Source organism: Anas acuta, unplaced genomic scaffold, assembly GCF_963932015.1.
Source record: "Anas acuta unplaced genomic scaffold, bAnaAcu1.1 SCAFFOLD_226, whole genome shotgun sequence".
Classification (NCBI taxonomy): domain Eukaryota; kingdom Metazoa; phylum Chordata; class Aves; order Anseriformes; family Anatidae; genus Anas; species Anas acuta.
The window spans coordinates 23,166-46,967 of record NW_027076270.1 but is presented as its reverse complement, the minus strand read 5'-3'; the positions used below and the strand labels follow the sequence as shown (position 1 = coordinate 46,967).

At 57.7% G+C, this 23,802-nt stretch overlaps 4 protein-coding genes across 4 annotated transcripts; all 4 read right to left on the bottom strand.

Moving 5' to 3' along the window:
• Positions 1–1,771: 1,771 nt before the first annotated feature.
• LOC137849216 (polycomb group RING finger protein 2-like) lies at positions 1,772–2,776 on the bottom strand. Its single transcript, XM_068668716.1, has one exon. It carries the CDS (start codon positions 2,774–2,776, stop codon positions 1,772–1,774), a length of 1,005 nt encoding a protein of 334 aa, XP_068524817.1.
• A 4,913-nt stretch (positions 2,777–7,689) lies between these two features.
• On the bottom strand, positions 7,690–8,694 carry LOC137849215 (polycomb group RING finger protein 2-like). The gene has a single exon (XM_068668715.1). It carries the CDS (start codon positions 8,692–8,694, stop codon positions 7,690–7,692), a length of 1,005 nt encoding a protein of 334 aa, XP_068524816.1.
• Positions 8,695–13,607: 4,913 nt separating this feature from the next.
• LOC137849213 (polycomb group RING finger protein 2-like) lies at positions 13,608–14,612 on the bottom strand. The gene has a single exon (XM_068668714.1). The coding sequence runs from the start codon at positions 14,610–14,612 to the stop codon at positions 13,608–13,610; it is 1,005 nt and encodes a 334-aa protein (XP_068524815.1).
• Positions 14,613–19,525: 4,913 nt separating this feature from the next.
• LOC137849212 (polycomb group RING finger protein 2-like) lies at positions 19,526–20,563 on the bottom strand. Its single transcript, XM_068668713.1, has one exon. It carries the CDS (start codon positions 20,561–20,563, stop codon positions 19,526–19,528), a length of 1,038 nt encoding a protein of 345 aa, XP_068524814.1.
• Positions 20,564–23,802: the final 3,239 nt, after the last annotated feature.

The following is a 23,802-nucleotide window of genomic DNA, read 5'->3' as shown; positions in this document are numbered from 1 at the left end:
GTACAATGGACCGTTAAAATCTATGCTGCGAGCATTGGGTGCTGGGACGTGGAAACATTGGGATAGAAATCTACCGGAGGCCACTTGGCTAGTAACAACAGGGGGTCTGACAGCCGTCCTGGTCCGGCCGAAACAAAACCCCTACGCACCGTGGGAGAAGCTCAAGTCCCCGTAGTGCGTGTGGGGAAGTGGATGGGGAAGGCGGTGTGGGTGGCCCCTGCCGTGGGAAAAGGCGACCCCACTCGTGGGATTGTCTTCTCCCAACGACCAGGCTATACCTGGTGGGCAATGCAGAAAGATGGGGATATCAGGTGTGTGCCCAAAGGAGGTTTAGCCTTGGGAGAAAATTAATCTGTAATCCAAGTTATGTGGTGTAGGAGGACACTGCAGAACCAGCGACAGGTCAACTTTGCAAGGAAGCGGGCAGTGCAACAGTGATGTGAGCTGAGCTGGTGCTGGTGACAAGAAAAGCAACTTTGCCTGCCCTGGGTGACCACTGGAACAGATGAAGCTGGACCCACCATGCTTTCATGTTTCTATGGACATTTTGGGGAAAGACCTGTGGAATGAAAAGAAGTACAGACGTACACATACTTTACCAGACAGAGAACAGTGGTGCTGAGAGAATCTACACACTAAACTGTGTGGGACCTGAGTGTGACACGCATGTCATGGACTAAGGGGTGAAGGTTGTGTTGGGTCTGTCTGGGCTGGAGTCATCGTTCCCTGCAGCAGCCCCCACAGTGCTGTGCTCTGCACTCAGAGCTGGAACAGCACTGGTGTCACTCCAGTGCTGTGTCTATTGCCGCACAGTGCTGGCACAGCATCAGGACTCCTTCGCAGCCCCCAGGAGCCAGCAGGCTGGGGGTGGGCCATCGCCAGGGCAGCTGCCCTCAGCCAATCAAAGGGACACTCCAGAGCACCTGATGTCACACTCAGCAATAAACAGGGGGGCTCTCGTGGGGGAGGGGGCTGTTCCTCTTGAACAACCGCTACGCGATTTGAGGCCCTGCTTCCCAGGACGTGCGTGGCCGAACATCGCTCGTTGATGGGAAGTAGAGAATATTTCTTCCTCCTTCTCTCTGTGCTTCCGCGACCTTATTGTTTCTTTGGTTTCTTTTTCTCCCCATTCCCCTTCCCTTTAATTAAACCCTTCTCATCTCCAACCTCGAGCTCTTTCTGCTGTATTTTCTCCCCCAATTTAAAAGCCACTCTTCTGTGTTCGCAAGAAGTGAAATAATTTTAATTCCTACCTTGCTTTTTTAATTATTTTGAAACAGCATCAGCAAGGTCTGCATATAACATACGTTGCATATAACAACAAGAGCAAACACCCAGCAACTTCCAGGCCTTAATGGCTGGAGAAGAAGCAACCCAAGACGGCATGGCATCTCCTGAATCACCCTTCTTTATTCCCTCTAAACTCTATTTACATGCCTGATGTAAAGGCATGTTACATGCCCATTGTTAAGAGTCTGACGTTGCCACCAACCATGGGGCTTGCCGACCCCCATGGCCACACTCCCCCATCTCCCCCTTCTTTATTAAGATCAACCATCTTCTTGACACAAACTATTATGCCATATATCACAGTGGCATCGCCGGCCATGGCAGGGGGAGTGGAGCTAGGTGATCTTTGAGGTCCCTTCCAACCTGAGCCACTCTGTGTTTCTATGCCCGTACGATTGTGTGATTCTACGAAGAAGACCAAGACACTATCTGTGGCAGGGTCACAACTTTTTATTTGTATGACAACCCCAGATGTGCCCTGCTAAAGGCGCCGGGGCCTCTTGCAGGGCTGGGGAGAGTCCGGGTTGCTGTCGGCCCTCCTCTTCGGGGGGCGCCGGGGCCCCCCAGGTGAGCTGTCCCTGCCCTGGCCAGGAGGAGAGGGCTCATGGCTGCAGCCCTGCACCACAGCATCTTCTTCTGCCGCCCGTCGCGGCTCTGAGAAGGGCTCCTCCTGATCCCCGGGGATGGGTGCGGTGGGCAGGTGGCCAGGACCCCCAGGTAGGGCGGCACTGGAGGTGCTGGGCAGCTCCTCGACGTCAGAATCCTCCGGGCTGCTGGCAGGAGTGTCCCGGGGGGAGGCAGCAGGGCTGGGGATGGCCGCAGGGCTGTCTTCTGGCTCCCAGGTGTCTTGGGAGCCCTCGAGGTCCACCTCAGGGCCGTTGTACTGCAGGCTGGCAGGACGGGGTTCCAGGAATCCCAGGTGCTCCAGGTACTCCTCGCTGCATATCTGCAGCATGATGGAGATGAGCCGCTGCACAAAGCTCACCTTGTGGCCCTGCAGCAACGGCCGCAGCTCCTGCACCAAGGCCTGCTCATCCAGCCCGCAGCGGCACAGCCAAGCGATGACGGTGGCCTCCAGCATGTCCTGGTCCCACCAGGCAGCGTCGAACAGCTCCCTGGCTTGCTGGCGCACCCAGGAGCGCAGCGGACCGAGGTGCTCCCTGAAGAGGGCCGCCCATTCCTCGGGCAGGAGGCCTCCCACGGCAGGCTGGGGCACCGGCTCCGCAGCCCCCTGCTCGTCCTGCTGGCTGTCAGCTTGGGCCTCTGCGCCGGGGGCAAGCTGCACCTCCAGGAAGTCGTCTTCCGCCCAGATGGAGTAGAGGATGGAGGTGATGCGCTGCCTGCAGAGGGGGCAGGTGCTGCTTCTCTTGGCCCAGCGCATGATGCACCCGAAGCAGAAGCGGTGCAGACAGGGGAGGACGTAGCTGGGCTCCTTGGGGGCCCCCTGGCACACAGGGCAGGTGACGTCCTTGGCCTCACTGGCCATGGCGTCGGCTCGCTGCAGCGGGCTGGGGAGAGCTGCAGATGGGGAGCTGCTTCCCCTGGCTGGCGCCGCTGCCACAGGTGCTGTGTGCTGCAAGAAGGAGAGAGGCCAGGGTCAGTGGCTGTGCCGGAGCGGGCAGCGGCAGTGCCCCGGCCCCTCAGCAGGACAAAACCCCAAGCCCAGCCCCGGGGCACGTGTCCCCGCACAGCTCACCTGCACTGCTGCGAGCGCTCCCCGCACAGCCCCGGCTGCCTGAGCCAGGCAGGGCCGGGGAAACGCAGGCACTGGCTGCGGGGACGGGCACTGAGAGCAGCTGCCGACGGCCCCACAGCACAGCTCCAACAACTCCTCTCAACAAATCCTTGCTCGGCACTCCAAGCCTCGCACACACGCTCAGCAGGAGTCCAGGCACGAGCCAGGCTGGGCCAGGCTCTGACGGCGCCCCAAGATAAGCAGCGAGGCCTGTGAGGTCACAGCCCGTTGCTGGCTGACCTCAGAGCCCATCGCTCTGGCTGACCCCCAAAAAGCAAAGCACGTGTCTGAAAGCACTTCGCAGACGTTTTGTGGACTCCTGCGGTTCACAAAACCTGCTACCGTGACCACTTCCCTGGGAGGCCTCTTTCAGTGGCCGAGCCCCGTGTTGGTGAAAACTCTTTTCCTCACCTGCAGCCAGACCCTCCACTGTCCCATCTCCTTGCCATTCCCTCGAGTTTTGTCAGTGTCCCCAGAGAGCAGAGCTCAGCCCCGGCCCCTCTGCTCCCCTCGTGAGGAAGCTGCAGGCCGCCACGAGGCTTCTCCTCTGTCTCGTGCAGGCTGAACAAACACGGAGACCTCATGTGCTCCTCATCCATCTTACCCTCCAGATCCTTCACCGCTTCTGTTAGTGTGCTGGCCAGAAGTGCACGCAGGACTCGAGGCGACGCTGAAAGAGCGCGGAGCAGAGCACAGCAATCCCTGCCCCCGAGCGGCTGGCGATACCATACTGGAGGCAGCCCAGGATGCGGTTCCCCTCCTGGCTGCTTGAATCCCGTTCAACTTGCTGTTGACCAAAACCCCCAGATCCCGCTCTGCAGGGCTGCGCTCCAGCCTCTCATCCCCCTGACTGTCCGTACCGCCAGGGTTGCCCCTTGCCAGGCGTGGAATCCCTCACTCGCTCTTGCTAAACCTCATATTGCTGGGGATTGCCCAGCTCTCTGATTTGTCAAGATCTCTCTGCAAAGCCTTCGTCCCCTTGATGGAGTCAGCCACTCCTTCCTGTTCAGCATCATGCCTAAAAAATGGACTCCATCTGCCCTCAAGTCCTACATGCGAGTCAGTCAGGACAACCCTGAAGAGAACAGGCCCTAAAATGGAGGCCTGCGGAAGCCCCTAGTGACTGGCCGCCACCCTGATGCGACCCCATTTACAATTACCCTTGGAGCCCGACCCGTCAGCCCCTTGTTCACCCATCGCATTATGCATTGCTCTAGCTGAGTGCTGCCCAATTTGTCCAGAAGGAGACGCTTAGAAACAGATCCGAAGCTGTGCTGAAATCCAAACAGGTGCCATCAGCTGGCTTCCCCTGGGCAACCAGATGGTTGACCACTTGATGAAAGGAAATCAATGGGGGTGGGCAAGTGATGGGGAGGGGCCATTGCCAGGGCAGCTGACCTAAACCAACCAAAGGGATATTCCATAACACCTGATGCCACACTCAGCAATAAAAAGGGGGGCGCCCGTGGGGAAGGGGGCTGTCCTCCTCAACAGCCGCTACGCGTTTTGAGGCCCTGCTTCCCACGTCGACCTCTGGGCTTCTGGAGCCGGGGCTATCAAGGAAGCCAATTACACCCCAACTGAAAAGGAAATATTAACAGCATATGAGGGGATTCGAGCCGCTTCAGAAGTTGTTGGTACAGAAGCACGACTCCTCTTGGCCCCACGGCTACCTGTGTTACATTGGATGTTCAAAGGGAAAATCCCCACTACACACCATGCAACTGTGGAGGAAGTGGGTAGCGTTAATTACATAGCAGGCTCGAATGGGGAAAGCCAAGCGCCCGGGAATCCTGGAGGAGATCATGGACTGGCCGCAGGGCGTGGATTTCGGAGTGCTGACAGAAGAGGTAACTCGTGCTGAAGAAGCACCAGCACACAATGAGTTGCCAGAAGACAGAAAGCAGTAGGTGTTGTTCACTGACGGATCCTGCCGTGTGGTAGGGGGCCCTCTGTAGTGGAAAGCTGCTGTGTGGAGTCCCACACGACGAGTTGTGGAGGCCGTGGAAGGAAGGGGAAGGTGAGTTGAGTCAGTATGCAGAAATGAAGCTCTACAACTGGCCCTAGAAATTGCTGAAAGAGAAAAATGGCCAGTACTGTATCTCTACACTGACTCATGGATGCTGGCAAATGCTCTGTGGGGGTGGCTGCGGCAACGGAAACAGAACTGGCAGCGCAGAGGTAAGCCTATCTGGGCTGCTACGCTGTGGCAAGATAGCGCTGCCTGGGTAGGACACCTGGCTGCAAAGGTACGTCATGTAGATGCCCACATGCCTAAGAATCGTGCCACCGAAGAACATCGGAACAACAAAGAAGTGGCTCGAGCTTTGAAAAGTGAAGTGGCTCAGGTGGACCTGGACTGGGGACGTAAGGGTGAGCTGTTTGTAGCTCGATGGGCCCATGAAACATCAGGACATCTAGGGAGGGATGCCGCATCCAGATGGGCTCGTGACCGAGGGCTGGACCTGACCCTTGAGGCCATCACACAGGTTACCCATCAGTGTGAGATCTGTGCTGCAGTCAAACGAGCCATGAGGGTAAAGTCTCCCTGGAACAGGGCGAGATGCCTTGGATTTCGGTGCGGTGAGGCCTGGCAGATTGACTACGTCGGACCACTCCCACCAACCCGCCAAGGCAAACGGTCCATACTTGCCATGGTGGAAGCAACGACTGGGTGGCTGGAAACGTATCCCGTAAACCATGGCACGGCCTGAAACACTATCTTGGGCCTGGAAAGGCAAGTGCTGTGGCGACGTGGTACACCAGAGAGAATTGAGTCCGACAATGGGAGTCACTTCCGAAACAATTTGGTCACCTCCTGGGCCAAGAGGCACGGCATTGAGTGGGTGGATCACATCCCTGATCAGCCACGAGCCTCTGGGAAGGTTGAGAGGTACAATGGACCGTTAAAATCTATGCTGCGAGCATTGGGTGCTGGGACGTGGAAACATTGGGATAGAAATCTACCGGAGGCCACTTGGCTAGTAACAACAGGGGGTCTGACAGCCGTCCTGGTCCGGCCGAAACAAAACCCCTACGCACCGTGGGAGAAGCTCAAGTCCCCGTAGTGCGTGTGGGGAAGTGGATGGGGAAGGCGGTGTGGGTGGCCCCTGCCGTGGGAAAAGGCGACCCCACTCGTGGGATTGTCTTCTCCCAACGACCAGGCTATACCTGGTGGGCAATGCAGAAAGATGGGGATATCAGGTGTGTGCCCAAAGGAGGTTTAGCCTTGGGAGAAAATTAATCTGTAATCCAAGTTATGTGGTGTAGGAGGACACTGCAGAACCAGCGACAGGTCAACTTTGCAAGGAAGCGGGCAGTGCAACAGTGATGTGAGCTGAGCTGGTGCTGGTGACAAGAAAAGCAACTTTGCCTGCCCTGGGTGACCACTGGAACAGATGAAGCTGGACCCACCATGCTTTCATGTTTCTATGGACATTTTGGGGAAAGACCTGTGGAATGAAAAGAAGTACAGACGTACACATACTTTACCAGACAGAGAACAGTGGTGCTGAGAGAATCTACACACTAAACTGTGTGGGACCTGAGTGTGACACGCATGTCATGGACTAAGGGGTGAAGGTTGTGTTGGGTCTGTCTGGGCTGGAGTCATCGTTCCCTGCAGCAGCCCCCACAGTGCTGTGCTCTGCACTCAGAGCTGGAACAGCACTGGTGTCACTCCAGTGCTGTGTCTATTGCCGCACAGTGCTGGCACAGCATCAGGACTCCTTCGCAGCCCCCAGGAGCCAGCAGGCTGGGGGTGGGCCATCGCCAGGGCAGCTGCCCTCAGCCAATCAAAGGGACACTCCAGAGCACCTGATGTCACACTCAGCAATAAACAGGGGGGCTCTCGTGGGGGAGGGGGCTGTTCCTCTTGAACAACCGCTACGCGATTTGAGGCCCTGCTTCCCAGGACGTGCGTGGCCGAACATCGCTCGTTGATGGGAAGTAGAGAATATTTCTTCCTCCTTCTCTCTGTGCTTCCGCGACCTTATTGTTTCTTTGGTTTCTTTTTCTCCCCATTCCCCTTCCCTTTAATTAAACCCTTCTCATCTCCAACCTCGAGCTCTTTCTGCTGTATTTTCTCCCCCAATTTAAAAGCCACTCTTCTGTGTTCGCAAGAAGTGAAATAATTTTAATTCCTACCTTGCTTTTTTAATTATTTTGAAACAGCATCAGCAAGGTCTGCATATAACATACGTTGCATATAACAACAAGAGCAAACACCCAGCAACTTCCAGGCCTTAATGGCTGGAGAAGAAGCAACCCAAGACGGCATGGCATCTCCTGAATCACCCTTCTTTATTCCCTCTAAACTCTATTTACATGCCTGATGTAAAGGCATGTTACATGCCCATTGTTAAGAGTCTGACGTTGCCACCAACCATGGGGCTTGCCGACCCCCATGGCCACACTCCCCCATCTCCCCCTTCTTTATTAAGATCAACCATCTTCTTGACACAAACTATTATGCCATATATCACAGTGGCATCGCCGGCCATGGCAGGGGGAGTGGAGCTAGGTGATCTTTGAGGTCCCTTCCAACCTGAGCCACTCTGTGTTTCTATGCCCGTACGATTGTGTGATTCTACGAAGAAGACCAAGACACTATCTGTGGCAGGGTCACAACTTTTTATTTGTATGACAACCCCAGATGTGCCCTGCTAAAGGCGCCGGGGCCTCTTGCAGGGCTGGGGAGAGTCCGGGTTGCTGTCGGCCCTCCTCTTCGGGGGGCGCCGGGGCCCCCCAGGTGAGCTGTCCCTGCCCTGGCCAGGAGGAGAGGGCTCATGGCTGCAGCCCTGCACCACAGCATCTTCTTCTGCCGCCCGTCGCGGCTCTGAGAAGGGCTCCTCCTGATCCCCGGGGATGGGTGCGGTGGGCAGGTGGCCAGGACCCCCAGGTAGGGCGGCACTGGAGGTGCTGGGCAGCTCCTCGACGTCAGAATCCTCCGGGCTGCTGGCAGGAGTGTCCCGGGGGGAGGCAGCAGGGCTGGGGATGGCCGCAGGGCTGTCTTCTGGCTCCCAGGTGTCTTGGGAGCCCTCGAGGTCCACCTCAGGGCCGTTGTACTGCAGGCTGGCAGGACGGGGTTCCAGGAATCCCAGGTGCTCCAGGTACTCCTCGCTGCATATCTGCAGCATGATGGAGATGAGCCGCTGCACAAAGCTCACCTTGTGGCCCTGCAGCAACGGCCGCAGCTCCTGCACCAAGGCCTGCTCATCCAGCCCGCAGCGGCACAGCCAAGCGATGACGGTGGCCTCCAGCATGTCCTGGTCCCACCAGGCAGCGTCGAACAGCTCCCTGGCTTGCTGGCGCACCCAGGAGCGCAGCGGACCGAGGTGCTCCCTGAAGAGGGCCGCCCATTCCTCGGGCAGGAGGCCTCCCACGGCAGGCTGGGGCACCGGCTCCGCAGCCCCCTGCTCGTCCTGCTGGCTGTCAGCTTGGGCCTCTGCGCCGGGGGCAAGCTGCACCTCCAGGAAGTCGTCTTCCGCCCAGATGGAGTAGAGGATGGAGGTGATGCGCTGCCTGCAGAGGGGGCAGGTGCTGCTTCTCTTGGCCCAGCGCATGATGCACCCGAAGCAGAAGCGGTGCAGACAGGGGAGGACGTAGCTGGGCTCCTTGGGGGCCCCCTGGCACACAGGGCAGGTGACGTCCTTGGCCTCACTGGCCATGGCGTCGGCTCGCTGCAGCGGGCTGGGGAGAGCTGCAGATGGGGAGCTGCTTCCCCTGGCTGGCGCCGCTGCCACAGGTGCTGTGTGCTGCAAGAAGGAGAGAGGCCAGGGTCAGTGGCTGTGCCGGAGCGGGCAGCGGCAGTGCCCCGGCCCCTCAGCAGGACAAAACCCCAAGCCCAGCCCCGGGGCACGTGTCCCCGCACAGCTCACCTGCACTGCTGCGAGCGCTCCCCGCACAGCCCCGGCTGCCTGAGCCAGGCAGGGCCGGGGAAACGCAGGCACTGGCTGCGGGGACGGGCACTGAGAGCAGCTGCCGACGGCCCCACAGCACAGCTCCAACAACTCCTCTCAACAAATCCTTGCTCGGCACTCCAAGCCTCGCACACACGCTCAGCAGGAGTCCAGGCACGAGCCAGGCTGGGCCAGGCTCTGACGGCGCCCCAAGATAAGCAGCGAGGCCTGTGAGGTCACAGCCCGTTGCTGGCTGACCTCAGAGCCCATCGCTCTGGCTGACCCCCAAAAAGCAAAGCACGTGTCTGAAAGCACTTCGCAGACGTTTTGTGGACTCCTGCGGTTCACAAAACCTGCTACCGTGACCACTTCCCTGGGAGGCCTCTTTCAGTGGCCGAGCCCCGTGTTGGTGAAAACTCTTTTCCTCACCTGCAGCCAGACCCTCCACTGTCCCATCTCCTTGCCATTCCCTCGAGTTTTGTCAGTGTCCCCAGAGAGCAGAGCTCAGCCCCGGCCCCTCTGCTCCCCTCGTGAGGAAGCTGCAGGCCGCCACGAGGCTTCTCCTCTGTCTCGTGCAGGCTGAACAAACACGGAGACCTCATGTGCTCCTCATCCATCTTACCCTCCAGATCCTTCACCGCTTCTGTTAGTGTGCTGGCCAGAAGTGCACGCAGGACTCGAGGCGACGCTGAAAGAGCGCGGAGCAGAGCACAGCAATCCCTGCCCCCGAGCGGCTGGCGATACCATACTGGAGGCAGCCCAGGATGCGGTTCCCCTCCTGGCTGCTTGAATCCCGTTCAACTTGCTGTTGACCAAAACCCCCAGATCCCGCTCTGCAGGGCTGCGCTCCAGCCTCTCATCCCCCTGACTGTCCGTACCGCCAGGGTTGCCCCTTGCCAGGCGTGGAATCCCTCACTCGCTCTTGCTAAACCTCATATTGCTGGGGATTGCCCAGCTCTCTGATTTGTCAAGATCTCTCTGCAAAGCCTTCGTCCCCTTGATGGAGTCAGCCACTCCTTCCTGTTCAGCATCATGCCTAAAAAATGGACTCCATCTGCCCTCAAGTCCTACATGCGAGTCAGTCAGGACAACCCTGAAGAGAACAGGCCCTAAAATGGAGGCCTGCGGAAGCCCCTAGTGACTGGCCGCCACCCTGATGCGACCCCATTTACAATTACCCTTGGAGCCCGACCCGTCAGCCCCTTGTTCACCCATCGCATTATGCATTGCTCTAGCTGAGTGCTGCCCAATTTGTCCAGAAGGAGACGCTTAGAAACAGATCCGAAGCTGTGCTGAAATCCAAACAGGTGCCATCAGCTGGCTTCCCCTGGGCAACCAGATGGTTGACCACTTGATGAAAGGAAATCAATGGGGGTGGGCAAGTGATGGGGAGGGGCCATTGCCAGGGCAGCTGACCTAAACCAACCAAAGGGATATTCCATAACACCTGATGCCACACTCAGCAATAAAAAGGGGGGCGCCCGTGGGGAAGGGGGCTGTCCTCCTCAACAGCCGCTACGCGTTTTGAGGCCCTGCTTCCCACGTCGACCTCTGGGCTTCTGGAGCCGGGGCTATCAAGGAAGCCAATTACACCCCAACTGAAAAGGAAATATTAACAGCATATGAGGGGATTCGAGCCGCTTCAGAAGTTGTTGGTACAGAAGCACGACTCCTCTTGGCCCCACGGCTACCTGTGTTACATTGGATGTTCAAAGGGAAAATCCCCACTACACACCATGCAACTGTGGAGGAAGTGGGTAGCGTTAATTACATAGCAGGCTCGAATGGGGAAAGCCAAGCGCCCGGGAATCCTGGAGGAGATCATGGACTGGCCGCAGGGCGTGGATTTCGGAGTGCTGACAGAAGAGGTAACTCGTGCTGAAGAAGCACCAGCACACAATGAGTTGCCAGAAGACAGAAAGCAGTAGGTGTTGTTCACTGACGGATCCTGCCGTGTGGTAGGGGGCCCTCTGTAGTGGAAAGCTGCTGTGTGGAGTCCCACACGACGAGTTGTGGAGGCCGTGGAAGGAAGGGGAAGGTGAGTTGAGTCAGTATGCAGAAATGAAGCTCTACAACTGGCCCTAGAAATTGCTGAAAGAGAAAAATGGCCAGTACTGTATCTCTACACTGACTCATGGATGCTGGCAAATGCTCTGTGGGGGTGGCTGCGGCAACGGAAACAGAACTGGCAGCGCAGAGGTAAGCCTATCTGGGCTGCTACGCTGTGGCAAGATAGCGCTGCCTGGGTAGGACACCTGGCTGCAAAGGTACGTCATGTAGATGCCCACATGCCTAAGAATCGTGCCACCGAAGAACATCGGAACAACAAAGAAGTGGCTCGAGCTTTGAAAAGTGAAGTGGCTCAGGTGGACCTGGACTGGGGACGTAAGGGTGAGCTGTTTGTAGCTCGATGGGCCCATGAAACATCAGGACATCTAGGGAGGGATGCCGCATCCAGATGGGCTCGTGACCGAGGGCTGGACCTGACCCTTGAGGCCATCACACAGGTTACCCATCAGTGTGAGATCTGTGCTGCAGTCAAACGAGCCATGAGGGTAAAGTCTCCCTGGAACAGGGCGAGATGCCTTGGATTTCGGTGCGGTGAGGCCTGGCAGATTGACTACGTCGGACCACTCCCACCAACCCGCCAAGGCAAACGGTCCATACTTGCCATGGTGGAAGCAACGACTGGGTGGCTGGAAATGTATCCCGTAAACCATGGCACGGCCTGAAACACTATCTTGGGCCTGGAAAGGCAAGTGCTGTGGCGACGTGGTACACCAGAGAGAATTGAGTCCGACAATGGGAGTCACTTCCGAAACAATTTGGTCACCTCCTGGGCCAAGAGGCACGGCATTGAGTGGGTGGATCACATCCCTGATCAGCCACGAGCCTCTGGGAAGGTTGAGAGGTACAATGGACCGTTAAAATCTATGCTGCGAGCATTGGGTGCTGGGACGTGGAAACATTGGGATAGAAATCTACCGGAGGCCACTTGGCTAGTAACAACAGGGGGTCTGACAGCCGTCCTGGTCCGGCCGAAACAAAACCCCTACGCACCGTGGGAGAAGCTCAAGTCCCCGTAGTGCGTGTGGGGAAGTGGATGGGGAAGGCGGTGTGGGTGGCCCCTGCCGTGGGAAAAGGCGACCCCACTCGTGGGATTGTCTTCTCCCAACGACCAGGCTATACCTGGTGGGCAATGCAGAAAGATGGGGATATCAGGTGTGTGCCCAAAGGAGGTTTAGCCTTGGGAGAAAATTAATCTGTAATCCAAGTTATGTGGTGTAGGAGGACACTGCAGAACCAGCGACAGGTCAACTTTGCAAGGAAGCGGGCAGTGCAACAGTGATGTGAGCTGAGCTGGTGCTGGTGACAAGAAAAGCAACTTTGCCTGCCCTGGGTGACCACTGGAACAGATGAAGCTGGACCCACCATGCTTTCATGTTTCTATGGACATTTTGGGGAAAGACCTGTGGAATGAAAAGAAGTACAGACGTACACATACTTTACCAGACAGAGAACAGTGGTGCTGAGAGAATCTACACACTAAACTGTGTGGGACCTGAGTGTGACACGCATGTCATGGACTAAGGGGTGAAGGTTGTGTTGGGTCTGTCTGGGCTGGAGTCATCGTTCCCTGCAGCAGCCCCCACAGTGCTGTGCTCTGCACTCAGAGCTGGAACAGCACTGGTGTCACTCCAGTGCTGTGTCTATTGCCGCACAGTGCTGGCACAGCATCAGGACTCCTTCGCAGCCCCCAGGAGCCAGCAGGCTGGGGGTGGGCCATCGCCAGGGCAGCTGCCCTCAGCCAATCAAAGGGACACTCCAGAGCACCTGATGTCACACTCAGCAATAAACAGGGGGGCTCTCGTGGGGGAGGGGGCTGTTCCTCTTGAACAACCGCTACGCGATTTGAGGCCCTGCTTCCCAGGACGTGCGTGGCCGAACATCGCTCGTTGATGGGAAGTAGAGAATATTTCTTCCTCCTTCTCTCTGTGCTTCCGCGACCTTATTGTTTCTTTGGTTTCTTTTTCTCCCCATTCCCCTTCCCTTTAATTAAACCCTTCTCATCTCCAACCTCGAGCTCTTTCTGCTGTATTTTCTCCCCCAATTTAAAAGCCACTCTTCTGTGTTCGCAAGAAGTGAAATAATTTTAATTCCTACCTTGCTTTTTTAATTATTTTGAAACAGCATCAGCAAGGTCTGCATATAACATACGTTGCATATAACAACAAGAGCAAACACCCAGCAACTTCCAGGCCTTAATGGCTGGAGAAGAAGCAACCCAAGACGGCATGGCATCTCCTGAATCACCCTTCTTTATTCCCTCTAAACTCTATTTACATGCCTGATGTAAAGGCATGTTACATGCCCATTGTTAAGAGTCTGACGTTGCCACCAACCATGGGGCTTGCCGACCCCCATGGCCACACTCCCCCATCTCCCCCTTCTTTATTAAGATCAACCATCTTCTTGACACAAACTATTATGCCATATATCACAGTGGCATCGCCGGCCATGGCAGGGGGAGTGGAGCTAGGTGATCTTTGAGGTCCCTTCCAACCTGAGCCACTCTGTGTTTCTATGCCCGTACGATTGTGTGATTCTACGAAGAAGACCAAGACACTATCTGTGGCAGGGTCACAACTTTTTATTTGTATGACAACCCCAGATGTGCCCTGCTAAAGGCGCCGGGGCCTCTTGCAGGGCTGGGGAGAGTCCGGGTTGCTGTCGGCCCTCCTCTTCGGGGGGCGCCGGGGCCCCCCAGGTGAGCTGTCCCTGCCCTGGCCAGGAGGAGAGGGCTCATGGCTGCAGCCCTGCACCACAGCATCTTCTTCTGCCGCCCGTCGCGGCTCTGAGAAGGGCTCCTCCTGATCCCCGGGGATGGGTGCGGTGGGCAGGTGGCCAGGACCCCCAGGTAGGGCGGCACTGGAGGTGCTGGGCAGCTCCTCGACGTCAGAATCCTCCGGGCTGCTGGCAGGAGTGTCCCGGGGGGAGGCAGCAGGGCTGGGGATGGCCGCAGGGCTGTCTTCTGGCTCCCAGGTGTCTTGGGAGCCCTCGAGGTCCACCTCAGGGCCGTTGTACTGCAGGCTGGCAGGACGGGGTTCCAGGAATCCCAGGTGCTCCAGGTACTCCTCGCTGCATATCTGCAGCATGATGGAGATGAGCCGCTGCACAAAGCTCACCTTGTGGCCCTGCAGCAACGGCCGCAGCTCCTGCACCAAGGCCTGCTCATCCAGCCCGCAGCGGCACAGCCAAGCGATGACGGTGGCCTCCAGCATGTCCTGGTCCCACCAGGCAGCGTCGAACAGCTCCCTGGCTTGCTGGCGCACCCAGGAGCGCAGCGGACCGAGGTGCTCCCTGAAGAGGGCCGCCCATTCCTCGGGCAGGAGGCCTCCCACGGCAGGCTGGGGCACCGGCTCCGCAGCCCCCTGCTCGTCCTGCTGGCTGTCAGCTTGGGCCTCTGCGCCGGGGGCAAGCTGCACCTCCAGGAAGTCGTCTTCCGCCCAGATGGAGTAGAGGATGGAGGTGATGCGCTGCCTGCAGAGGGGGCAGGTGCTGCTTCTCTTGGCCCAGCGCATGATGCACCCGAAGCAGAAGCGGTGCAGACAGGGGAGGACGTAGCTGGGCTCCTTGGGGGCCCCCTGGCACACAGGGCAGGTGACGTCCTTGGCCTCACTGGCCATGGCGTCGGCTCGCTGCAGCGGGCTGGGGAGAGCTGCAGATGGGGAGCTGCTTCCCCTGGCTGGCGCCGCTGCCACAGGTGCTGTGTGCTGCAAGAAGGAGAGAGGCCAGGGTCAGTGGCTGTGCCGGAGCGGGCAGCGGCAGTGCCCCGGCCCCTCAGCAGGACAAAACCCCAAGCCCAGCCCCGGGGCACGTGTCCCCGCACAGCTCACCTGCACTGCTGCGAGCGCTCCCCGCACAGCCCCGGCTGCCTGAGCCAGGCAGGGCCGGGGAAACGCAGGCACTGGCTGCGGGGACGGGCACTGAGAGCAGCTGCCGACGGCCCCACAGCACAGCTCCAACAACTCCTCTCAACAAATCCTTGCTCGGCACTCCAAGCCTCGCACACACGCTCAGCAGGAGTCCAGGCACGAGCCAGGCTGGGCCAGGCTCTGACGGCGCCCCAAGATAAGCAGCGAGGCCTGTGAGGTCACAGCCCGTTGCTGGCTGACCTCAGAGCCCATCGCTCTGGCTGACCCCCAAAAAGCAAAGCACGTGTCTGAAAGCACTTCGCAGACGTTTTGTGGACTCCTGCGGTTCACAAAACCTGCTACCGTGACCACTTCCCTGGGAGGCCTCTTTCAGTGGCCGAGCCCCGTGTTGGTGAAAACTCTTTTCCTCACCTGCAGCCAGACCCTCCACTGTCCCATCTCCTTGCCATTCCCTCGAGTTTTGTCAGTGTCCCCAGAGAGCAGAGCTCAGCCCCGGCCCCTCTGCTCCCCTCGTGAGGAAGCTGCAGGCCGCCACGAGGCTTCTCCTCTGTCTCGTGCAGGCTGAACAAACACGGAGACCTCATGTGCTCCTCATCCATCTTACCCTCCAGATCCTTCACCGCTTCTGTTAGTGTGCTGGCCAGAAGTGCACGCAGGACTCGAGGCGACGCTGAAAGAGCGCGGAGCAGAGCACAGCAATCCCTGCCCCCGAGCGGCTGGCGATACCATACTGGAGGCAGCCCAGGATGCGGTTCCCCTCCTGGCTGCTTGAATCCCGTTCAACTTGCTGTTGACCAAAACCCCCAGATCCCGCTCTGCAGGGCTGCGCTCCAGCCTCTCATCCCCCTGACTGTCCGTACCGCCAGGGTTGCCCCTTGCCAGGCGTGGAATCCCTCACTCGCTCTTGCTAAACCTCATATTGCTGGGGATTGCCCAGCTCTCTGATTTGTCAAGATCTCTCTGCAAAGCCTTCGTCCCCTTGATGGAGTCAGCCACTCCTTCCTGTTCAGCATCATGCCTAAAAAATGGACTCCATCTGCCCTCAAGTCCTACATGCGAGTCAGTCAGGACAACCCTGAAGAGAACAGGCCCTAAAATGGAGGCCTGCGGAAGCCCCTAGTGACTGGCCGCCACCCTGATGCGACCCCATTTACAATTACCCTTGGAGCCCGACCCGTCAGCCCCTTGTTCACCCATCGCATTATGCATTGCTCTAGCTGAGTGCTGCCCAATTTGTCCAGAAGGAGACGCTTAGAAACAGATCCGAAGCTGTGCTGAAATCCAAACAGGTGCCATCAGCTGGCTTCCCCTGGGCAACCAGATGGTTGACCACTTGATGAAAGGAAATCAATGGGGGTGGGCAAGTGATGGGGAGGGGCCATTGCCAGGGCAGCTGACCTAAACCAACCAAAGGGATATTCCATAACACCTGATGCCACACTCAGCAATAAAAAGGGGGGCGCCCGTGGGGAAGGGGGCTGTCCTCCTCAACAGCCGCTACGCGTTTTGAGGCCCTGCTTCCCACGTCGACCTCTGGGCTTCTGGAGCCGGGGCTATCAAGGAAGCCAATTACACCCCAACTGAAAAGGAAATATTAACAGCATATGAGGGGATTCGAGCCGCTTCAGAAGTTGTTGGTACAGAAGCACGACTCCTCTTGGCCCCACGGCTACCTGTGTTACATTGGATGTTCAAAGGGAAAATCCCCACTACACACCATGCAACTGTGGAGGAAGTGGGTAGCGTTAATTACATAGCAGGCTCGAATGGGGAAAGCCAAGCGCCCGGGAATCCTGGAGGAGATCATGGACTGGCCGCAGGGCGTGGATTTCGGAGTGCTGACAGAAGAGGTAACTCGTGCTGAAGAAGCACCAGCACACAATGAGTTGCCAGAAGACAGAAAGCAGTAGGTGTTGTTCACTGACGGATCCTGCCGTGTGGTAGGGGGCCCTCTGTAGTGGAAAGCTGCTGTGTGGAGTCCCACACGACGAGTTGTGGAGGCCGTGGAAGGAAGGGGAAGGTGAGTTGAGTCAGTATGCAGAAATGAAGCTCTACAACTGGCCCTAGAAATTGCTGAAAGAGAAAAATGGCCAGTACTGTATCTCTACACTGACTCATGGATGCTGGCAAATGCTCTGTGGGGGTGGCTGCGGCAACGGAAACAGAACTGGCAGCGCAGAGGTAAGCCTATCTGGGCTGCTACGCTGTGGCAAGATAGCGCTGCCTGGGTAGGACACCTGGCTGCAAAGGTACGTCATGTAGATGCCCACATGCCTAAGAATCGTGCCACCGAAGAACATCGGAACAACAAAGAAGTGGCTCGAGCTTTGAAAAGTGAAGTGGCTCAGGTGGACCTGGACTGGGGACGTAAGGGTGAGCTGTTTGTAGCTCGATGGGCCCATGAAACATCAGGACATCTAGGGAGGGATGCCGCATCCAGATGGGCTCGTGACCGAGGGCTGGACCTGACCCTTGAGGCCATCACACAGGTTACCCATCAGTGTGAGATCTGTGCTGCAGTCAAACGAGCCATGAGGGTAAAGTCTCCCTGGAACAGGGCGAGATGCCTTGGATTTCGGTGCGGTGAGGCCTGGCAGATTGACTACGTCGGACCACTCCCACCAACCCGCCAAGGCAAACGGTCCATACTTGCCATGGTGGAAGCAACGACTGGGTGGCTGGAAACGTATCCCGTAAACCATGGCACGGCCTGAAACACTATCTTGGGCCTGGAAAGGCAAGTGCTGTGGCGACGTGGTACACCAGAGAGAATTGAGTCCGACAATGGGAGTCACTTCCGAAACAATTTGGTCACCTCCTGGGCCAAGAGGCACGGCATTGAGTGGGTGGATCACATCCCTGATCAGCCACGAGCCTCTGGGAAGGTTGAGAGGTACAATGGACCGTTAAAATCTATGCTGCGAGCATTGGGTGCTGGGACGTGGAAACATTGGGATAGAAATCTACCGGAGGCCACTTGGCTAGTAACAACAGGGGGTCTGACAGCCGTCCTGGTCCGGCCGAAACAAAACCCCTACGCACCGTGGGAGAAGCTCAAGTCCCCGTAGTGCGTGTGGGGAAGTGGATGGGGAAGGCGGTGTGGGTGGCCCCTGCCGTGGGAAAAGGCGACCCCACTCGTGGGATTGTCTTCTCCCAACGACCAGGCTATACCTGGTGGGCAATGCAGAAAGATGGGGATATCAGGTGTGTGCCCAAAGGAGGTTTAGCCTTGGGAGAAAATTAATCTGTAATCCAAGTTATGTGGTGTAGGAGGACACTGCAGAACCAGCGACAGGTCAACTTTGCAAGGAAGCGGGCAGTGCAACAGTGATGTGAGCTGAGCTGGTGCTGGTGACAAGAAAAGCAACTTTGCCTGCCCTGGGTGACCACTGGAACAGATGAAGCTGGACCCACCATGCTTTCATGTTTCTATGGACATTTTGGGGAAAGACCTGTGGAATGAAAAGAAGTACAGACGTACACATACTTTACCAGACAGAGAACAGTGGTGCTGAGAGAATCTACACACTAAACTGTGTGGGACCTGAGTGTGACACGCATGTCATGGACTAAGGGGTGAAGGTTGTGTTGGGTCTGTCTGGGCTGGAGTCATCGTTCCCTGCAGCAGCCCCCACAGTGCTGTGCTCTGCACTCAGAGCTGGAACAGCACTGGTGTCACTCCAGTGCTGTGTCTATTGCCGCACAGTGCTGGCACAGCATCAGGACTCCTTCGCAGCCCCCAGGAGCCAGCAGGCTGGGGGTGGGCCATCGCCAGGGCAGCTGCCCTCAGCCAATCAAAGGGACACTCCAGAGCACCTGATGTCACACTCAGCAATAAACAGGGGGGCTCTCGTGGGGGAGGGGGCTGTTCCTCTTGAACAACCGCTACGCGATTTGAGGCCCTGCTTCCCAGGACGTGCGTGGCCGAACATCGCTCGTTGATGGGAAGTAGAGAATATTTCTTCCTCCTTCTCTCTGTGCTTCCGCGACCTTATTGTTTCTTTGGTTTCTTTTTCTCCCCATTCCCCTTCCCTTTAATTAAACCCTTCTCATCTCCAACCTCGAGCTCTTTCTGCTGTATTTTCTCCCCCAATTTAAAAGCCACTCTTCTGTGTTCGCAAGAAGTGAAATAATTTTAATTCCTACCTTGCTTTTTTAATTATTTTGAAACAGCATCAGCAAGGTCTGCATATAACATACGTTGCATATAACAACAAGAGCAAACACCCAGCAACTTCCAGGCCTTAATGGCTGGAGAAGAAGCAACCCAAGACGGCATGGCATCTCCTGAATCACCCTTCTTTATTCCCTCTAAACTCTATTTACATGCCTGATGTAAAGGCATGTTACATGCCCATTGTTAAGAGTCTGACGTTGCCACCAACCATGGGGCTTGCCGACCCCCATGGCCACACTCCCCCATCTCCCCCTTCTTTATTAAGATCAACCATCTTCTTGACACAAACTATTATGCCATATATCACAGTGGCATCGCCGGCCATGGCAGGGGGAGTGGAGCTAGGTGATCTTTGAGGTCCCTTCCAACCTGAGCCACTCTGTGTTTCTATGCCCGTACGATTGTGTGATTCTACGAAGAAGACCAAGACACTATCTGTGGCAGGGTCACAACTTTTTATTTGTATGACAACCCCAGATGTGCCCTGCTAAAGGCGCCGGGGCCTCTTGCAGGGCTGGGGAGAGTCCGGGTTGCTGTCGGCCCTCCTCTTCGGGGGGCGCCGGGGCCCCCCAGGTGAGCTGTCCCTGCCCTGGCCAGGAGGAGAGGGCTCATGGCTGCAGCCCTGCACCACAGCATCTTCTTCTGCCGCCCGTCGCGGCTCTGAGAAGGGCTCCTCCTGATCCCCGGGGATGGGTGCGGTGGGCAGGTGGCCAGGACCCCCAGGTAGGGCGGCACTGGAGGTGCTGGGCAGCTCCTCGACGTCAGAATCCTCCGGGCTGCTGGCAGGAGTGTCCCGGGGGGAGGCAGCAGGGCTGGGGATGGCCGCAGGGCTGTCTTCTGGCTCCCAGGTGTCTTGGGAGCCCTCGAGCTCTGGCTCCCAGGTGTCTTGGGAGCCCTCGAGGTCCACCTCAGGGCCGTTGTACTGCAGGCTGGCAGGACGGGGTTCCAGGAATCCCAGGTGCTCCAGGTACTCCTCGCTGCATATCTGCAGCATGATGGAGATGAGCCGCTGCACAAAGCTCACCTTGTGGCCCTGCAGCAACGGCCGCAGCTCCTGCACCAAGGCCTGCTCATCCAGCCCGCAGCGGCACAGCCAAGCGATGACGGTGGCCTCCAGCATGTCCTGGTCCCACCAGGCAGCGTCGAACAGCTCCCTGGCTTGCTGGCGCACCCAGGAGCGCAGCGGACCGAGGTGCTCCCTGAAGAGGGCCGCCCATTCCTCGGGCAGGAGGCCTCCCACGGCAGGCTGGGGCACCGGCTCCGCAGCCCCCTGCTCGTCCTGCTGGCTGTCAGCTTGGGCCTCTGCGCCGGGGGCAAGCTGCACCTCCAGGAAGTCGTCTTCCGCCCAGATGGAGTAGAGGATGGAGGTGATGCGCTGCCTGCAGAGGGGGCAGGTGCTGCTTCTCTTGGCCCAGCGCATGATGCACCCGAAGCAGAAGCGGTGCAGACAGGGGAGGACGTAGCTGGGCTCCTTGGGGGCCCCCTGGCACACAGGGCAGGTGACGTCCTTGGCCTCACTGGCCATGGCGTCGGCTCGCTGCAGCGGGCTGGGGAGAGCTGCAGATGGGGAGCTGCTTCCCCTGGCTGGCGCCGCTGCCACAGGTGCTGTGTGCTGCAAGAAGGAGAGAGGCCAGGGTCAGTGGCTGTGCCGGAGCGGGCAGCGGCAGTGCCCCGGCCCCTCAGCAGGACAAAACCCCAAGCCCAGCCCCGGGGCACGTGTCCCCGCACAGCTCACCTGCACTGCTGCGAGCGCTCCCCGCACAGCCCCGGCTGCCTGAGCCAGGCAGGGCCGGGGAAACGCAGGCACTGGCTGCGGGGACGGGCACTGAGAGCAGCTGCCGACGGCCCCACAGCACAGCTCCAACAACTCCTCTCAACAAATCCTTGCTCGGCACTCCAAGCCTCGCACACACGCTCAGCAGGAGTCCAGGCACGAGCCAGGCTGGGCCAGGCTCTGACGGCGCCCCAAGATAAGCAGCGAGGCCTGTGAGGTCACAGCCCGTTGCTGGCTGACCTCAGAGCCCATCGCTCTGGCTGACCCCCAAAAAGCAAAGCACGTGTCTGAAAGCACTTCGCAGACGTTTTGTGGACTCCTGCGGTTCACAAAACCTGCTACCGTGACCACTTCCCTGGGAGGCCTCTTTCAGTGGCCGAGCCCCGTGTTGGTGAAAACTCTTTTCCTCACCTGCAGCCAGACCCTCCACTGTCCCATCTCCTTGCCATTCCCTCGAGTTTTGTCAGTGTCCCCAGAGAGCAGAGCTCAGCCCCGGCCCCTCTGCTCCCCTCGTGAGGAAGCTGCAGGCCGCCACGAGGCTTCTCCTCTGTCTCGTGCAGGCTGAACAAACACGGAGACCTCATGTGCTCCTCATCCATCTTACCCTCCAGATCCTTCACCGCTTCTGTTAGTGTGCTGGCCAGAAGTGCACGCAGGACTCGAGGCGACGCTGAAAGAGCGCGGAGCAGAGCACAGCAATCCCTGCCCCCGAGCGGCTGGCGATACCATACTGGAGGCAGCCCAGGATGCGGTTCCCCTCCTGGCTGCTTGAATCCCGTTCAACTTGCTGTTGACCAAAACCCCCAGATCCCGCTCTGCAGGGCTGCGCTCCAGCCTCTCATCCCCCTGACTGTCCGTACCGCCAGGGTTGCCCCTTGCCAGGCGTGGAATCCCTCACTCGCTCTTGCTAAACCTCATATTGCTGGGGATTGCCCAGCTCTCTGATTTGTCAAGATCTCTCTGCAAAGCCTTCGTCCCCTTGATGGAGTCAGCCACTCCTTCCTGTTCAGCATCATGCCTAAAAAATGGACTCCATCTGCCCTCAAGTCCTACATGCGAGTCAGTCAGGACAACCCTGAAGAGAACAGGCCCTAAAATGGAGGCCTGCGGAAGCCCCTAGTGACTGGCCGCCACCCTGATGCGACCCCATTTACAATTACCCTTGGAGCCCGACCCGTCAGCCCCTTGTTCACCCATCGCATTATGCATTGCTCTAGCTGAGTGCTGCCCAATTTGTCCAGAAGGAGACGCTTAGAAACAGATCCGAAGCTGTGCTGAAATCCAAACAGGTGCCATCAGCTGGCTTCCCCTGGGCAACCAGATGGTTGACCACTTGATGAAAGGAAATCAATGGGGGTGGGCAAGTGATGGGGAGGGGCCATTGCCAGGGCAGCTGACCTAAACCAACCAAAGGGATATTCCATAACACCTGATGCCACACTCAGCAATAAAAAGGGGGGCGCCCGTGGGGAAGGGGGCTGTCCTCCTCAACAGCCGCTACGCGTTTTGAGGCCCTGCTTCCCACGTCGACCTCTGGGCTTCTGGAGCCGGGGCTATCAAGGAAGCCAATTACACCCCAACTGAAAAGGAAATATTAACAGCATATGAGGGGATTCGAGCCGCTTCAGAAGTTGTTGGTACAGAAGCACGACTCCTCTTGGCCCCACGGCTACCTGTGTTACATTGGATGTTCAAAGGGAAAATCCCCACTACACACCATGCAACTGTGGAGGAAGTGGGTAGCGTTAATTACATAGCAGGCTCGAATGGGGAAAGCCAAGCGCCCGGGAATCCTGGAGGAGATCATGGACTGGCCGCAGGGCGTGGATTTCGGAGTGCTGACAGAAGAGGTAACTCGTGCTGAAGAAGCACCAGCACACAATGAGTTGCCAGAAGACAGAAAGCAGTAGGTGTTGTTCACTGACGGATCCTGCCGTGTGGTAGGGGGCCCTCTGTAGTGGAAAGCTGCTGTGTGGAGTCCCACACGACGAGTTGTGGAGGCCGTGGAAGGAAGGGGAAGGTGAGTTGAGTCAGTATGCAGAAATGAAGCTCTACAACTGGCCCTAGAAATTGCTGAAAGAGAAAAATGGCCAGTACTGTATCTCTACACTGACTCATGGATGCTGGCAAATGCTCTGTGGGGGTGGCTGCGGCAACGGAAACAGAACTGGCAGCGCAGAGGTAAGCCTATCTGGGCTGCTACGCTGTGGCAAGATAGCGCTGCCTGGGTAGGACACCTGGCTGCAAAGGTACGTCATGTAGATGCCCACATGCCTAAGAATCGTGCCACCGAAGAACATCGGAACAACAAAGAAGTGGCTCGAGCTTTGAAAAGTGAAGTGGCTCAGGTGGACCTGGACTGGGGACGTAAGGGTGAGCTGTTTGTAGCTCGATGGGCCCATGAAACATCAGGACATCTAGGGAGGGATGCCGCATCCAGATGGGCTCGTGACCGAGGGCTGGACCTGACCCTTGAGGCCATCACACAGGTTACCCATCAGTGTGAGATCTGTGCTGCAGTCAAACGAGCCATGAGGGTAAAGTCTCCCTGGAACAGGGCGAGATGCCTTGGATTTCGGTGCGGTGAGGCCTGGCAGATTGACTACGTCGGACCACTCCCACCAACCCGCCAAGGCAAACGGTCCATACTTGCCATGGTGGAAGCAACGACTGGGTGGCTGGAAACGTATCCCGTAAACCATGGCACGGCCTGAAACACTATCTTGGGCCTGGAAAGGCAAGTGCTGTGGCGACGTGGTACACCAGAGAGAATTGAGTCCGACAATGGGAGTCACTTCCGAAACAATTTGGTCACCTCCTGGGCCAAGAGGCACGGCATTGAGTGGGTGGATCACATCCCTGATCAGCCACGAGCCTCTGGGAAGGTTGAGAGGTACAATGGACCGTTAAAATCTATGCTGCGAGCATTGGGTGCTGGGACGTGGAAACATTGGGATAGAAATCTACCGGAGGCCACTTGGCTAGTAACA